The sequence below is a fragment of the Telopea speciosissima genome, chromosome 9 (assembly GCF_018873765.1).
Source record: "Telopea speciosissima isolate NSW1024214 ecotype Mountain lineage chromosome 9, Tspe_v1, whole genome shotgun sequence".
NCBI classification, from domain to species: Eukaryota; Viridiplantae; Streptophyta; class Magnoliopsida; order Proteales; family Proteaceae; genus Telopea; species Telopea speciosissima.
Genome location: NC_057924.1, coordinates 16,277,900 through 16,294,685, shown reverse-complemented (window position 1 = coordinate 16,294,685; position 16,786 = coordinate 16,277,900). Strand labels below are relative to the sequence as shown.

The following is a 16,786-nucleotide window of genomic DNA, read 5'->3' as shown; positions in this document are numbered from 1 at the left end:
TTACAGCTCCCCAATCAGGGTGCTTCTCATCAGATCAGATTACTAAGATTCTGGAGCGGATTTGGGATTCTTCTTCCATTAAAATTCCCTGCTGGCGACTAAAACATTTACTAACATTTTCATTCATGGTTTTATTGTTCATTACACGAGATTATATACATTAATTTGCCGTTCAAAAGTTATCTTGTATAGTTGCAGATGTAGGCCTGATCCAAAACAAATTTGTTAATAGCCCCCATCATGTAGAGAAGCTTTTATTGGAGCATTAGGGATATTCTTCTTACTCTTATTAGCTGTTTGTGCATACCTGTGTGAAGAAACTAAGATGGATTGGAATTAGGATGACTGTATTCCTTTTCTTTCTTTCTTTTTTCTTTTTTTAATGCAACTGTATTTCTTTGGCTGTCCATAAATCTTGACATTTTGTCATAATTTGAGTTCCTAGGTGCGAACCAAGGCATCGCTACACCTGACCAAGCATTTCAGGTTGATGGATCATCTCATTTTCCCATAGTTGTCGCACCTTGACAACTAGGGTCGCCTTGTATCCAGGCCCCCTCCAACACTTTGGTCGCCTACACATCGTGACAACTATGCATTTTGCATTTGAAAATTTGGGTGATCCTAGTGATCCTGGCAATAGGCCGTAGATAGTAGAAAGTGGCTCTGTTGAAATACAAGTTTCATGTATCGTTGATTCAGTTCAAACTGGCTACGTTAGAGGAAACTATTCTCTAACAGTGCCATGCAAATGGTGCAAATCAAGAAGGTTAGTGACTTGGTGCCTTTTGAAGAATCCATACCCAAATGAGATGCGAAATTGGTTAGGTAATGATATGGGTCACAACCAAAATATTTTAAGTGGTTCGGTTGAAAAATTACATTCATTTCAAATTCCAGATGTTCTACTAAAATAGTAGAGGACTCCACCCCGATCACTTGGTAAAAAAAAATCCCAGATGATGAAAATATATAAATATTTTAGGAGAAAGTTTTCATACACGGTCGTGTAAACCGTGTATGTGAGAGGGTGGGAGTTTCAAGACATTAATTAATGGGTGGGGAATTATGATTTTTCCAACTCCTTTTGAAAGACCCTCTCACATACACGGCTTACACAGCCGTGTATGAAAACTTTCCCCAATATTTTATTATATTGTTTCGTCATAAGGCAAAATAATCACAAACCAAAGTGAGAATTATGTTGATCTGGGATTGGAGAAAAAAAAATTTACTAATCTTTCCCACTATATGAAATGGACAAAATTTTCTTCCACCCATAAAGGACGGTTCACCATCATTTTAGGGTTCACAAACCCCTCCTATGGTTTCTGTATGTTCCAAAATGCCCTCTAGATCTCATTCACAGTGGGTGGAGGGAAACTTGGTCCATATGAAAATAATAGACATAGTATTAAAAAGATAGACAAAATAATCATCCATTTTTCTATCCTCATCAGTTTTGATTAATTCAAATGTAAATCAATTTCTTCAAACTTAGACTATAAGGATTTGTTAAGCAGTTTAGTGATGGAATGGCGTTCTATATCAGTTTATGAGGGTAAAAGGGAAATTTCAAAAAAAGGATAATTTTGCTTACCGAAGTCATTGAGATAAACTCATATAACGGCCCACTATCTTTGAGCCATGTGACAAAATGATGTGGCAATTTTTACTATTGTATAGACATGTCTATATTTGGATTGTCCCACGTGTCAAATTTTAGAATCTTATTTTGTACTTCTGTTGGGCAAAAAATCGACGAGTTATATCAGCAGAATAGCAGAATAAGGTATTCTGAATCTTTGATTGATTAGGTGAGACCCAGATTTGAACTGGGGAAAAGGGATTTGCAGTCCCCCACCTTACCACTCGGCCATGCCACTAGGATGAAACTCGACATGTAGGCAGGGAAGATTGCGGCCTACCAATGTATAAAATCAAAACTCCATCTAATCTGTCACATTGCATATTTTTAGGGGATGGATCATCGAGGAAACCTTTCCCCTTCAAAAAAATTTCAAATTGACCATTAAAATAATTGATGCCTGCTAACTCAGCTAGCAAGAACTTTTGATGGTAGAGCCACATCGTAGGATCAGATCTTGCTTCACCCTTTGTGCAGTATAACTGCCCTAAATTCCTCAGCGGAACGATATTACAGCTCCTTTTTGCAATCCGTAAAGGTGTTGATCGTGCAGCTTGCATTGGGTTGAAGATTAAAGAAGTTTGGTGTGACAATCAGATCATTTCAGATACTCTTCCATCTCCTACCAAATGCTTATGGCCGTGGAACCTATTTAAAGATTTTTTATACATATCTGACCACACTCAAGGAGTGAATTTTGTTAAAACTGATAGCAACTTGTGTATTTCGTTTGCTAGGAACATGGCTAAGAATGCTTGTAATATAGACTTTGTTGTTTCCTAACTTTTATAATATCTTTCTTTTTCATAAATAAAAAAAAAAAAACTGCCCTAAATTCCCTCATTTATAGCCCAATCCTCCTCATTACAGGCTGCTTTTATTGTAATAAGAAAAAAATAATAATTTCAAGGGGAGGAGGGGGTTATTAAAACAAAAATAAAATAAAATAAAGGAAATAGAAAGAAACCACTAACACAACTGTTAAAAAGCAAGTTGATATGTTGTAGGTGACTTTTGCTTCCCTTCATAGCCATAATGACAAAGGAGGGAGACGTAATGTACCATTTTCTTAATCAGTGAAATCTAGCTCATTTTGCGGATACCAGCTTGCTCTAGTGGTTTGTGCTCTTGCTTGTGCTTGTTGCAGCAGGATCTGAGATTGGTCTCGTGTTTGAGTCTCCCTACCGCATCAGTCTGGCAGGCAGGCAGCCCCCTCCAAATCCTCTCCAATGAGGGCATTGCCCAATGAGCATCCGACGGCTGGGCTGCTTGGGCATGATAATTGGATGTGGGCCAGGATGTGTGCCAGGCAACCAAGCCATTGGATGCCTCATTGGAGAGGATCCCGATCCACCCCCTCTTGAGCCGCCATTGTGATGGGCCCATCTTAACAAAAAATAAAAAGGTCCATCTCATCTCTCTTTTCAATATTTAGGGGAAGTATCATCGTTAACCAGATCAGGTCTCTTTTATTTTTTCGGGTGGGCGGAGTGAACTGCACTGTAAATCATCCCCACTCATCCTCTTTAGCTAAAGTTTTACTTCACCAGTTGAGGAGTAAGAATCCCCAGCCCATTGATGATGTGATCATACGATGGGAAAAACTCCTGACCCCTATTGATGAATTCGAAAATACTCTTCCCCTTGATCATCTGACGGAAACTTGGTCAACCCCTTCATTGCATAACTTGTCTCGCAACAAAGAGAATTGTGTCGCTGATGGCTGGCCAATCCTTTGTGCTCTACCCAAAAGAATCGTACACCGTTTAAAGACATTTGACTATGGGAACTATTTATGGCCCAACACACAGGCATTAGGCACTCACATCACAGGCATTAGGCCCACATATTAAAATTTTTTTTTTAAACCATTTAATAGCTTAGATGCTTTGCTCCAAATCACATACACTAAAGAAAGACTATTGCTATCAAGCTTCAGTAAACAGGTTAGCCTATCATTTGATTTTTACTATTGCTTTCAATTATTTGATAGGTTAATCTATATTTTCAATTTTTCATACTTTCATATACACTAATGGATATTAGTTACACTTTCATGAATTAAACCATAGTGGCATAGTATATTAGTAGTAGTGTAGTACACTTTCATGTTGATTTTTGATGTTATAGGACATATATTATAGCATACTAAATGAATTAAAAATACAGAAAATAAAAAATTAAACATGGTCGACATGCTCGCCATGGCAACGCCATGGCGGGCGACATGTCGATATATCGACGTGACACCCTTCCACCGACTTGGATCGCCGTGACGCCGTGACAACTATGCTCCACATGCAAATCAAAATGTCAGCTTATGAATGAAACAACTATTAGAAAGAATCAACACCAAAAAAAGGGGGAGAGGGGACTATTAGAGAATGGAACCTCCAATGAAAGAGAAAAATTAAATTATAAGAAGGCAAATAAAAACCTGCTCATTGTACAGCAATTCTGCTTCTGAAAAATCAGAGGGCAAAAAATACAGTTTTCTAATAATCATATGTACATAAAATCAAAATAAATATACAAACAGAGAACAGAGTAGTGCCGATGGAAGCAATAGATTCAACCTTTCCTCAAAGTGGGTTGAGATCTCTTGAAACTTGACCCTGCCATCTGCAACATGAACTAATTTCACATTACTTCCTGACATAATTCCAAAAGAAAATCAATATGTAAAACAACTACAAACGAACCTGGCAAGGAGGAACCTTGCAAGTGGACTTAAATTCGGGTTCTCAGACAGATCCACATTTTGTTGCTTCCATCTGTGCTTAGATTCTGCATCTGCATTTTCTGTTTCACTGGCAATTTTGCACTTTGTAAAGATGCTGGCTCCCAGCTCCTGGAGGTCCTTTAATGAAGTTTCTTTTGAGCTGCACATCATTTAATCTACATATTTCATCTAAACCAGAAAACACAAACTACAATGTGAAACAAACATCACAAAATGGAGTAGAAATGACAATATCAAAGATGTGAACCTTCCCAGTCGCTGAAGCAACCTGCTGACAAGGACTTCACAAGAACCGGGCTTGGCATGCTCCAGATCCATAAGTGAATCTGCCACAACACGCGAACCTGTCCCTTCCAAATCATCACCAACTGCCTACATAATGTGTTCTGAGCCTATAAGTAATTCAACATCAATGGGGGAAGTAGTATATGGGCAGAAATCAGGCTAAACCTCCTGCTAGGTTTCTTTGAATACTACACATCGGTCATCGCATATAAAATACCAGAGGATAATGTTCTTTAGTGCCAAAATGCACCTTAACAAGGTGCAGAAAAGGAATACAAGTGCCAAATAATTAAGAGGTACAGCCATGGTAGAGTCTATTTGAAAATTTTGCAGTCAATAATGATATGCCCAGCAGCAAAATATCAACAAGGTATTCACCCAAAAAAAAAAAATATCAAGGTACATGAAGAATCCAAAAAATACTATTAGAATAGTAGCCCCACACAACTCAAGGGAACTGTGGAGCTAAATCAACATATAGTAACAAGAAGGAAAACAAAGAAACAGTTCCAAACTTTGGGAAGAAACAAATAACCAAATAGTATAAAACCTTGACAAATATCAACAGGAAAAAGGAGGTTCGGCCATCCTAACACCCGGTAGATACATCAAGTAAAACAATTCGCAAACAGAAAATAATCGCTTGATCATAAAATGTCAGACCTCAAGTTGACAGCAGGCAGGCAAGATCCTTACAGATGGGATTCTCCCTCCTCCAAGGGACATCTATTGCATATACTCCCAAATAGAAATTCCAGATCACTCCAAAACAAGCAAGGGATTCATGTGCTAGCAAACAAGCAACGGCTGAGCACCCTAGCATGAAAGCCATTGCAACAAAGCAATGGATTGAGCTGTGAGGCTGCGCATCCATTTCCTTTCTTTTCTTTGTTGGACCCTCTACAGTCGACTCTCTTTCTCAATATCCCAACTCTAGCATTCATTAGCAGAAGTGGAGATAGTGGGGGATAGGATTTATTACAACATGATCCAAGGTACGGCCATGAACCGATGGAGCATAAGGGAAGCGAACAGAAACTCATGAAAAGAGGAAGGGAGAAAAGAAAAGAAACAAATCTATCATTTGGAGCTTACCACAATCTAAAACATAAAAGACAGCTGGTAAATTGGATATACTAGACAAATGATGCAGTACATGAGATTTCTCTTTATGTTTACCTCTTCAAGTGAAGGAACAAGCAAAACCGATACTGCAGGAGATGATGCGGCTGCTAAATTTCTTGCATTTTCATCATCACTTGCTTGATGTAATCTGGGAATTACTTTGTGTGCATCAAAGTAATCATGAGATTGACTGAGAGGAATAGTGGTCAATCAGAAACAATAATAAGTAGATCTTATCATCTTACATTTTCTGGCATCTTGTGAAATAGTACAATCATTAGCATACACATAAACAACAGTAATGACATGTACCTAGAAGAAGCAGAGCTACTAGTTCCTTCTGTTACTTTACTTTCTTGTCCATCTCTATTAAGCTTGCTCAATATGAACCTTTCCCGAGCATTTGCTTTTTTGAATCCTGCTTGCATAGCAGCTTTCGCCTGAAATATATATGACATACAAAGTTATTCACAGAAACAAGTAGAATGGTATATATTGTACAATAGCCCAGAGGCAATCAACAACCTCAGCAAGATTGGTTGCACTATCTTCAAGTGAGGCACTCGAAGATTTCTCTTGGAAACCCAATCTGGATTTAGGAGTTCGAGGAGTGTCAGAATCATCATGCTGGCCATGGAGAACTATAGTCCCACTGGGAGATAAATCTTCAAAAGAAGAATATTTGTTGCTAGACTACACAAGAAAGGATTGAGATTCTAAGTTAATGTCTAGCCAAGACATAATATATACGTGAGGATCAATTCATAGAAGATTTTCCCAATCAGCTTTAAGTAATCATACCAAAATACTTTGTTCACTTAACACTGTAGATGTCTGAACTCTTGGAGATCGTACAACAAATGTTCCCGACCCACTTACAGATAATTGCTCCTGTAAAATAAATAATTCAGATACTTCCTGAAATTAAAAGGCACAAGAGAACTTGATCAATACCAAAAGAAAGCAAATCTTACATCCTCATGGGAATTATCTTGTAATCCATCATCAAATAGATCTCTAGCATCCTTCACTGGGGACAGTTCTGATGATTCCTGAACCACACGTCTGGATGGAGAATATAATTTACTACCACTTTCTGAAGTCTTTTTTGGGGTAGCCTGAGTATATGAGGCTTCTGATTTCTTTTCTTTTGTGCCAAGCACCTGCGGTGGCTTTACAGCGATGGTTCCTGTACCCTGTGATCCATTCATGCTAAAGTCCCACCCAGCATTTCTCAGGGTTTTAACATGACTAGTGTAAATTAGACGATATCAGTATAAATTAAACTATAAAACATATAAGCAACAGCAATCCAAATAAATGACAGACCTGGCTTGTAATGTTTTTTCATCTCTGTTCACCTTCACTGTGCCAGATAAATCTCCAAAAGCCATAGGAGCATTGGTAGGGGTTTCTACATCGTCCTTTAACTGGTATTTGGGCCGCTCTCTATCGAATAAACATAGCAAAAAAGAGGGCAGGATTCAAAATCAGTTTTCAGAGAATTCCCATCATATCTCACACTCATGATTCAAAAAATCACATCCTTCGTATCTCAAACACAATATAAAGAAATGGTTATCAGCAGAAAATGGTCTATCAAGCACCTTATTCTTTCCAAAAGCTTGGGATTTTTCCTAGCATTCCTGATAAAACGGTGCTTTAAAAGTTCCTTGGCACTGGACCTCTGAAATAAAGACAACAAAATAGAGTAAATCTGAAAACTATCTTACAAGTTATTATAATGCATGAATAATAAAAAAGGACTCATTATAACCCATCCATTTTGCATAAAAAGAATTGACATCGTACACAATAGCAACAATAATTTGTTGGAAGATTCAAATTTACCCAGGTTCAATACCATGCAGAATATATATATATATATAATGGATCCTCTTAGACATCACTATGCATAGTGAAGTATATCGTTTCACTATCACTTTTTGCCCATATCATTCATTTTGTTCAATATGTTGAGCGCAGGTATAAGAATTTCAGACTACGAAAACCGTACCAAATCTCTCTCTCCCGCAGTTTTCTTTCTGTGTCGTCTTTGGCACATTTGTATTGGCTGTGTTCTCAATCTCCGGTGTTTAGTTGAAGGGGATTTGTGGGAATCACAGGGGACGAACAATGCAAGGATAAAAACCAACAACATGCCCACAAGGAATATGTGGGGATCATGTAAATTGGATAGAAATCACGGCCACCATTTTCACAACTCTGGGATTTCAGGATTTCAGATATAATAGAAGATGGGCCTTTGTTTCCCATGAAAATCCTACTCTATTCCTTGTTTGTTCTGGTTCAAATGATGCTGAGACTAAGAGTTACAATTGGACCTAGTGTTCCTTACTTTGTTTTCTCTTTCTGAGCTTGCAGCAAATTTGATGGGTCGGTGATTGCTGATGAAGTTTTCTGTGACCGAGTTCTGCTTCCCTCTTCTCTTCTCCTGAAATGGTGGCTTTGGCAATAAATTTCGTTCAGCTGAAAGGCTTCCTTTTGAAGCATTGGCGGAGTGGCATCTGGGTATGACTTTTGAAGAGGCTTGCCTGTTAGTAGAGTTTGTTTGAAAAAAAATCCAAAAGTGACAATTTTCTTTCTTGTGGTAATTATAGTTTGGACATGAGCTTCTGATTGCCAGCAAGGTTCTAAAACTCGGGTTTCAACCAACTAGAAACCGAGATAAGGTCGAAACCTGTGATTTTTTCCCAGCCAACTCGAGCTGGTGGATTCGAGGCCCAGAAATGCTTTTTTTTATCTGATTTTTTGTATACAGCCTATTTTTGACATTCTAAACACAATGCATGAACTATTTTCAAAAAAAAAAAACTCTCAAAATGGTACTTGTGGTTTTTTACCCAAGTTTACTAGTGTACGCACAGTGTACTGAGAACTCTGTTAGCAAAAATGCGTTTAAAAGCATTTTCGTTTTTTACCGTTTTAAACACGTTTTGCCGTATGTTTCTCAAACATACAGGAAAAAAAGGCAAACGGCAAGCACTCTTGTTTTAAACGCATTTAAAATATGTTCCTGTTTTTTTGGTGTTTTTTAAGACCTTGGACTTAAGTGACCATATCTTTCTCTCCCGAACTCTGATCGGCCTGATTCTTTCACCAACGTAAAGATGACTCTAAGGGATACATTTTTCATGATATCATCTTCAACTCAAGGTCAATGCATGGATACTGAAATTAGAAGCATGTATTTCAAATAAAAATTCCTTAATTTGTATGAGAATAGTGTCATTTTTTTGGTTCCGTGTTTTTGAAATATAAATGTTTAAAACCCTTACCGTCCGTTTTCCATTTTTTGCTTTTTTTTAACGGTTTATTTGATTGTCCGTTTGCAATTTTTTACTGTTTAAAACCCGTACCATAAGACTATTTTTTTGTTGTTCCCATTTTTGCTAACTATGCCTGAGAATCATAACTGTCAAGACAGACACTTATTTATGCACAATTTATTTTCATTCAAAGCCATTTTGACAGCATTCGCGCACACCAAATTAACTTTGACCGGAACATAACGCCTTGAATATAAATCAGATTTAAACAATCTTGGATTTATTAGAAAGCTTTGTTTTGATAGCTTTCCAACAAATCCAAGATCAAGGTTTAAAGTATTGATATCTGTATCGGGTATCATATCGATCAGGCGATTTTAAGAGACGTATCGTTTCATATCGTATCGTATCGAATATACGTATCGATAAATGCAAACGCATGAAAATGATCAAAATACACATGAAAAGACACTTTTGTACACAAAAAACAATATAAACAAAATGTCGTATGTCATGCATATACGCTAATAATTGTGAATAATGTATGACCAGACAAGTGCGGCACTTTGAAATTGTTATAAAATATGAGATTTCTTACATGCAGAGTCACTCTATTGCCATAAAGAATGTCGGGGTGGATTAAACTCATGTCTGTAAGGGTATTCAAGAATAAGAGCAACTAGGATGATGTTGTGTACTGACTGAACATTAGCACAATACTAACCCTTAAGGAAGCCATTTTCAGTTTTGGGTGAAAAATGGTGGATTTGAGTTCAAATCTTTGCAAATATATACAAAACATGCATCTAATAGTTAGTTGAACCTATTCTCCTTGAATCATAGCAAAAAAAAGAAAGAACTACAATGCAAGATTTGAAGCAAAAGATCAAGTTTTTTGAAAAAAAACTACCTTTCCCTTCAAGTGTTGAGTATGTCTTGTATTTCAAGGATTCGAGTGCGATGTGGATCCGACCCGACCCGACATATTTTGTGGCGCAACCCGAAGAGAGAAAAAGTTGAGATTTAGTTCGTGAAGTGGAGGGTCGGGCCAAAATTTTTTGGGGGTTTTGGTTCGTGTTTGCTGTATAATGTGAAAAAAGGCATGTGTATCTCTACGTATCGATACATTTAAAAACCCAAACAAACAGTAATACGTATCGAGTGTATCACTATGTATCGATTGTATCGTATGGTATCGGCACGTATCGGTCGATAAATATCGATACATTCGATACAATACATTTAAAAAAAAAAGAGACGTATTGATCAGTATCTTATCGATACCAACCGATACCGATACTTTAAACCATGTCCAAAATTTCTTAAATATGATTTATATTGAAGGAGTTATGTTCTGGTCAAAGTTAATTTGGTGTGCATAAATGTTGTCAAAATGACTCTGATTGAAAATAATTTTTTAGACATCAAAACAAATGAATATTTTACCACACTTTTGGTTTTTAGCAATTTTTTACCATATTAAGATTTATGGAATTTTTAGATTTGAGAAAAAACCCACCATTTAAAAGTTGAAAATTGTACAACCACCGAAAATCCAATTTTTGTTCTTGAACTGGAGGGTTGACTTTTTATCCTTTTGGAATTTTATTTTTTTATTATTTTTATTGGATTCAAATACGAGGGTATATGCTTATTTATGAATAATAACTTACTTAAATGATATTAGGCATAAATAAGTGTTTGACCTGGTTTCTGGCATAAATAACTGTTTATCCTAGTTTCGAGTCAGGTTTCCTCCAGTTTCGATGGGCATGAGTGTTGAAACTTGCGAAAAATGGGTTGTTTTGGTCGAAACCTTTCGAAACCAGTGACTTTTTTAACGCCACCCACATCTAGTCTCAGATTCTTGCGAAACCAAGATATCTTGGTAGTTTCGATAGGTTTCGACTGAGTTCTCTTTCCATGATTGCCAAAGATAGCGAACCAGTAACAAACAAAGGAGAGGGATGGGGGGGAGAGAGAGAGAGAGAGAGAGCAACTGAGGGATTGTGGAGGGAGTCGAAGCAGAGGAGGGAGAGGTGCGGAGTGAGAGTGGGAGCCGGGGAGGGGGAACCAGAGTAGGGTTTGGTACAGTTTATTAATATGTGAAATTACTATTCTACCCTCAATATATTAAATAATATGAATGAAACCATGGGCCAAAAAAATATAGTGAAGGAATCCACTGCACTCTCCATCATGCTGGGGAAGATTACCCTAGAAAAAACAAAAGGGAACTGTTAAGAAAATCCAAGAAAATGCAGTTTTCATTGAGTAATACCAGGAAGAGTTAGTTCCACGACAAACCAACTTAGGCAGAATTCACAAAGCAATTTTTCAACCTGAAATGGGCACCCATGACTATTGTTCATTTAATAGGTAGGAGAATGGACAGTTGTGACCGACACATTCCTTTAAAGCTTAAAGAAAGTTCTACAGTACCATTGTCCGACCTGTTATGATGTATGGGGCGGAATGTTGGGCAGTTAAGAAGTGCCATATAGCGAAACTATGTGTTGCAGAAATGAGGATGTTAAAATGGATGTGCGGCAAAATTAGGAAGGATAAAGTGAGGAATGAACGTATTAGAGCTGATGTGGGGGTTGTCCCGATTAGCGACAAGCTCCCAGAATATCATCTGAGGTGGTTTGGCCATGTGCACCGGAGGCCTAGGGATGCCTCAGTAAGGAGGAGTGATCTGATTTCGATTCAAGGAGCTAAAAGAGCTAGGGGCAGGCTTAAAATGACCATAGGTAAGGTTGTGAAGAATGGCATGCATAGCCTTGGTCTTGTGCCAAGTATGACTTCAGATAGAGCCTATTGGAGAGCAAGGATCCACGTCGTGGCACCATGTACCTGAGATTTTCCTGATTTCCTGGGCTATCCTCTTTCCTCTTACTTTCATTTTCCATCTCTCACTTTTCTTGTCTCATTTCTTCATTTCTTTTCTTCATTCTTCTTACTCTCTTTTCCTTGTATGGATCTCAGTTTTCCCTACTTTGTTTTGAAAGGATCCATGGTACCGACCCCATTTAGTTGGGATAAGGCTGAGTTGTTGTTGTTGATGGACAGTTGAAAAGAATGAGAACTTTTTTGCTGTTTAAGAACAGTTTTATGCCAACCCCCCCTCCCAAAAACAAAAAATTCTTGTCTATTTTATGGCTAGCAAGACGAAGACAGAAATGTCATAACTTAAGACGTCTATATATCTTTAAATTTGCACTTCTCGGAAATAAGAAGTGACAGTCTTTATCATCCACACCTAAAATATTTGACACCAAAAGAAAATAAAATAAAGTACCAGAACAACATAAACAATTACCTCCGCAGGATTTTTCTTTAAACATAACGAAACAAATTCTTTCATAGGACGGGAAAAATGCTCATCCAGCTGCACAACAAACAAAATTCTGATACCTTAAAATAATGAGTAATCTGGCAAAAAACATCGCATGTTTCCATATCAATTGGCAGTGATGGTCTTTGCCACACATCAAAGAACACTAATAAACCTGGGGTGGATTTTCGCGAGGTATGATGAAAAGAACCCTCATTGGGTGTAGATCTGCAAGTGGAGGTTCCCCTTTTGCCATCTCAATGGCAGTGATTCCCAAGGACCAAATATCTGCCTGCATCCAGCAAAAGCAAATTGAGTGAAACAAGTCACCCAAGGTTTAAAATGACAAAAAATTACCCAAGACAATTTCTCCATGACTTACCTTCTCATTGTATCCTTCTGAATTCTGAATCACCTCTGGAGCCATCCAGAAAGGTGTTCCTACAAGTGTCTACCAAGGCTTAAACCCGTCAGTACAGAATCAATATGCATAACAATTTTCCTCCAAAAACAAATCCCGAACAAACCCAAAAAGGAGGTGAAACAACCAGGAAGAAAAATGGCAATTGAAATCAGTCTTGCTTTTAGCCTCTGCAAGTTGCCTTTCATACCCTCTCGTGTATGAAGAGTGGCATGGGCACATGAAGGCTTGTTTATGCAATTAACAACATGCTAGACCTTCGGCCAATGCTTAATAGCACCAACAAGAAAATGGATCTTCAATAAGATGAGACGCATTCTTAGGAAATATGGAACAGATTCACATTCTCTCATTCCCAACTTTCTTGAATATATATATATATATAACATATTATTGGGAATTATGTTACCAGACCCATACAAGAGGCGGGATCACAAAGCTACACAAACAAGTGTTCTTCAACTAACAATATTTCTGAATATACCCGTCAGGCTTTTCAATGAAAGAGGAAATATCCCTTTTGACCTTTTTCATTAGATTTCTTCTTTGAATCCCTCTCTCAAGACCCTATTCTCAAGTTCAAGATTCAACATTTCTCCTTTAGTCTCTTTCGTTGCTTGCAATGTTATTTAGAAAACTAAAACTGGACTGAAATTCACAGGAAGCAACAGAGAAAGAAGTTGAATAACTAAAAAATATGAATCCTAGAAGAAACTGTTAAGAGACTCATAGAAAACATAAGTGAATGACTGTATATAAGCATGATGTCAAGGAATCAACTGTCCAAAAATAAGACACTACCTATTTCAAGCTTTCCTGTTTCTGCTTAAGGAAGATACATATCAAAGGATAACAAGCCTCATAAATGTCACTTTCAATGTAAAAGCTCTTCATTAGATACGACCAAACAAACAGGTCACGGCATGGAGGCATTTAAATAAACACTAAATGCAGGAAGATATGACCAAACAAACAGGTCAGGCATGTAGGCATTTAAATTATACGCGCTAACAATGAGGGCAGGCCTTGGTGCAACGGTAAAGGTTGCTCCATTGTGACCAAGTGGTCACGGGTTCGAGTCTGGGAACAGCCTCTCTGTGAAAACAGGGGTAAGGCTGTGTCATTATGACCCTCCCCAGACCCCGCAGTGGCGGAGCTTCGTGCACTGGGTATGCCCTTTTTTTATGACAACAATTAGAAGAAGAAAAAATAAAACAAAATGAAGAAACATGAACTGTTCAAAGGAAGGAGAAAGAAATGAAGAAAATATGAAATGGAGGATGCTGTTGATAGATGCTCAATCAAAGCATGACCGATATTGTAAGAGATGACCTTTCTTCTCGAAATTGTCTGTGTTAGCTGTGCAGAAACACCGAAATCTGCAACCTGTCACATAGCCAAGGGATTTAAGCTTAAGAAACCATCAATAAATGCAGCCATTCTTAACCCTTCTGGCTAGACAGGGTTGACATTAGAATTTGTTTGGGTTAAAAGGCTTTAAGTACCTTAACATCTCCATTCTCTGTCAGTAATATGTTTGCCGCTGCCAAAAGTACTATAACAAGTTTGCATTAGGCAGAAAAGGAAATAGCATAATTGAAGGATATATAACATGATGCCAAACAGTAAAGAGCAAAATAATTCTACAATAGTATTAAGAAATGAAGATTTTTTAAAACTTTTGAAAAGAAATTGTCCACCAATACCATACAAATAGCTTTTGAATATGACCTTTAATGTCTCTGTGAATTTTTCCTTCATTGTGGAGATAATCGATGGCATGCAGTAAGTCACGTAAAATGCAAGCTATAGACATTTCATCTAGAGGACAACCTGTCTGAATCTGCATAATCACAACATAATTACATGATAAATTATACCTACAAAACAAACAATGTATTGCTCTTTTTATTTTTTTTTTAAGACAAAACAAAATGAATAATTTGATGGAATGATCTTTACAATAACCGAGAAATAAAATTGTTTCTTGGGAGTTTAGATGCTGCGTTAAAGAGTATAAAACACATCCAACAGAAATGGGAAGTAGACACAAGTTAGCTTGAAGTTTCCTTCTTCAAGCAGAAAAACATTCAAATATAATTATTTTTTTTTTGTAAAAAGCAATAGCTTTATCAAAGATAAAAGTAAAAAACCAGAGATAAGCCCTCAAAACTTTACAAGGGTCAAAAAGACTTCTACAACAGACTGGAACCTATACACACAAAAAAAACAGTCCAATCCCTTCCAATCTCAGCCCTACATTATTATCTTTTGCTTTGTCACGTAATCCACCTTGTAGGCAGGATCGGCATGGTTCAAAATTCAAATGCCTCATTGTTTCTTCCAGCCATATAGAGTCGCTCTCAAAAGACCAACAATGAGAACCCACAGATAATCAGGTCTGCCAGATGTTCATATAAAATAAGAGGAAAAATCTCGAGCCTTGTAGTTTTTGCACGTTGTTCTTTTTGGTCCCCTTAGGATGATTGTCCTCATAATACATTATTCCTGTCTCTCATCTAGTAAATTGTTATATCAACCAAAAAGGTGGCAAAGTAACCCCCCCCCCCTCCCCACACAAAAAAAGAGGATCAGAATTCTGCATTTCAAAGAGAATCCCTAGTTATTTCATCTTTTAAAGAGAAGATAATGAATGAACTTCCAACCAACTTGATGATGTGACCAGATTAGAGTAATCACCAAGAATCATGGTGATAAGCCACTTGATAAATCGCCTCCAACCATCATCAGGGCCTCAAAATTTTCCCCAACTAGTCTAATCCTTCAAGAAAATATAATATTTCGCACGTTGGAGTATATCAATCCAATGCGCACAGAATAAGATTTCATATGCTCTCCCAATCATTACAAGAAATTAAGGCCTTGTTTGGTAATGTTCTTTTGTCTGATGATTTTTTGTTCTAGAGGAATACTTGGGAGTGGAATTGCGTAAATAATTGTCACGGCGTCTAGGCGAGACCCAAGGCGCTGGAGAGGGTCCAAAATCAAGTTGGCACCAATTAGGCGATCAAGGCGTCCAAGGCACTCAAGTCGGCCAAGGCGTCGCCTTGACAACGATGATTGCGTTTGGCAATTCTGGGTTGATTTTTGGTTCCCATAGAACAAATTGGTCCAAAAAATGGTCTAAGATAAAAATGAAGTTTTTTTTGGGGGGGGAGAAACACTCCAAATCTAATTAAGCCCGAGCTGCACACTTTTGCATGTGAGCCTAATGTAGTCCTAGATAGGTAGGAGACCTACTAGGAGCCAAACAACCAGGATCTGTTAAGGTGCTGGTTCGATGGGGGCAAAATTGAGGTTTTAGGTCAATTTTTGGGTTAGGATTAAGATGATGGGAATGTGTCTTATATGGTACGGCTAGGCAAGTGTAGGGGAGTATAATGAACTAGATTTTACGGGTTTTGGATGAGTAGAAGTAGGTTAGATGGATTTGGGCAGCAACTAGGGTTAGGGTTTTGGGTTTTTGAAAAGAGGGAAGTGAGGGATTCTAGGGTTTATAGTGGGAATTAAGGTGGGGGCTTTGGATCGAGTTCTCCTAGGATGGAGATGAACACTCGGCCAAAGTATGGAGGGTTTTTGTGGCTGGAATTGTCTAGGTGGATTTTTAGGGTTTTGGGAATTTAATGGAGATGAGGGAAATTAGGGTTTTAATGGGGGAAAGGGGAAAAGGCTTGGATCGAGTGTAGGGAAGGTTGAGAGGGTACTGTAGTTCAAATATGGTTGAATTCTGATGGTGGAATAATGCTGGACAGAATGTGAAGGTTTAGGGTTTTAATGGATTGATAGTTTTAATGGTGGATGAGGGAGGTAGTAAGGATGAAGTATTGGCAATGGGGATCGATGGGGCTGGGTTTAGAGGATTAGGAGAAGGGGGATGGTTGATAATATTAATCACTTACTTGGAGTTGCAGGTCTT

The 16,786-nt window shown here is 37.8% G+C and overlaps 1 protein-coding gene across 1 annotated transcript in view; it reads right to left on the bottom strand.

The window, feature by feature from the left end:
* Window positions 1–4,040: 4,040 nt before the first annotated feature.
* LOC122640699 (serine/threonine-protein kinase svkA-like) overlaps window positions 4,041–16,786 on the bottom strand; it is a 38,084-nt gene continuing 25,338 nt past the window's right edge. The window contains exons 6-21 of the mRNA XM_043833937.1: window positions 14,581–14,692; window positions 14,355–14,392; window positions 14,182–14,235; window positions 12,811–12,879; window positions 12,604–12,720; window positions 12,414–12,482; window positions 7,409–7,488; window positions 7,131–7,250; window positions 6,776–7,052; window positions 6,603–6,692; window positions 6,327–6,494; window positions 6,114–6,241; window positions 5,856–5,991; window positions 4,639–4,763; window positions 4,351–4,530; window positions 4,041–4,270 (exon numbers count right to left, since the gene is read on the bottom strand). Coding sequence (XP_043689872.1) covers window positions 4,231–4,270; window positions 4,351–4,530; window positions 4,639–4,763; window positions 5,856–5,991; window positions 6,114–6,241; window positions 6,327–6,494; window positions 6,603–6,692; window positions 6,776–7,052; window positions 7,131–7,250; window positions 7,409–7,488; window positions 12,414–12,482; window positions 12,604–12,720; window positions 12,811–12,879; window positions 14,182–14,235; window positions 14,355–14,392; window positions 14,581–14,692 — 1,803 coding nt within the window. The 3' untranslated portion in view covers window positions 4,041–4,230. The remainder of the gene's footprint in view (window positions 4,271–4,350; window positions 4,531–4,638; window positions 4,764–5,855; window positions 5,992–6,113; window positions 6,242–6,326; window positions 6,495–6,602; window positions 6,693–6,775; window positions 7,053–7,130; window positions 7,251–7,408; window positions 7,489–12,413; window positions 12,483–12,603; window positions 12,721–12,810; window positions 12,880–14,181; window positions 14,236–14,354; window positions 14,393–14,580; window positions 14,693–16,786) is intronic.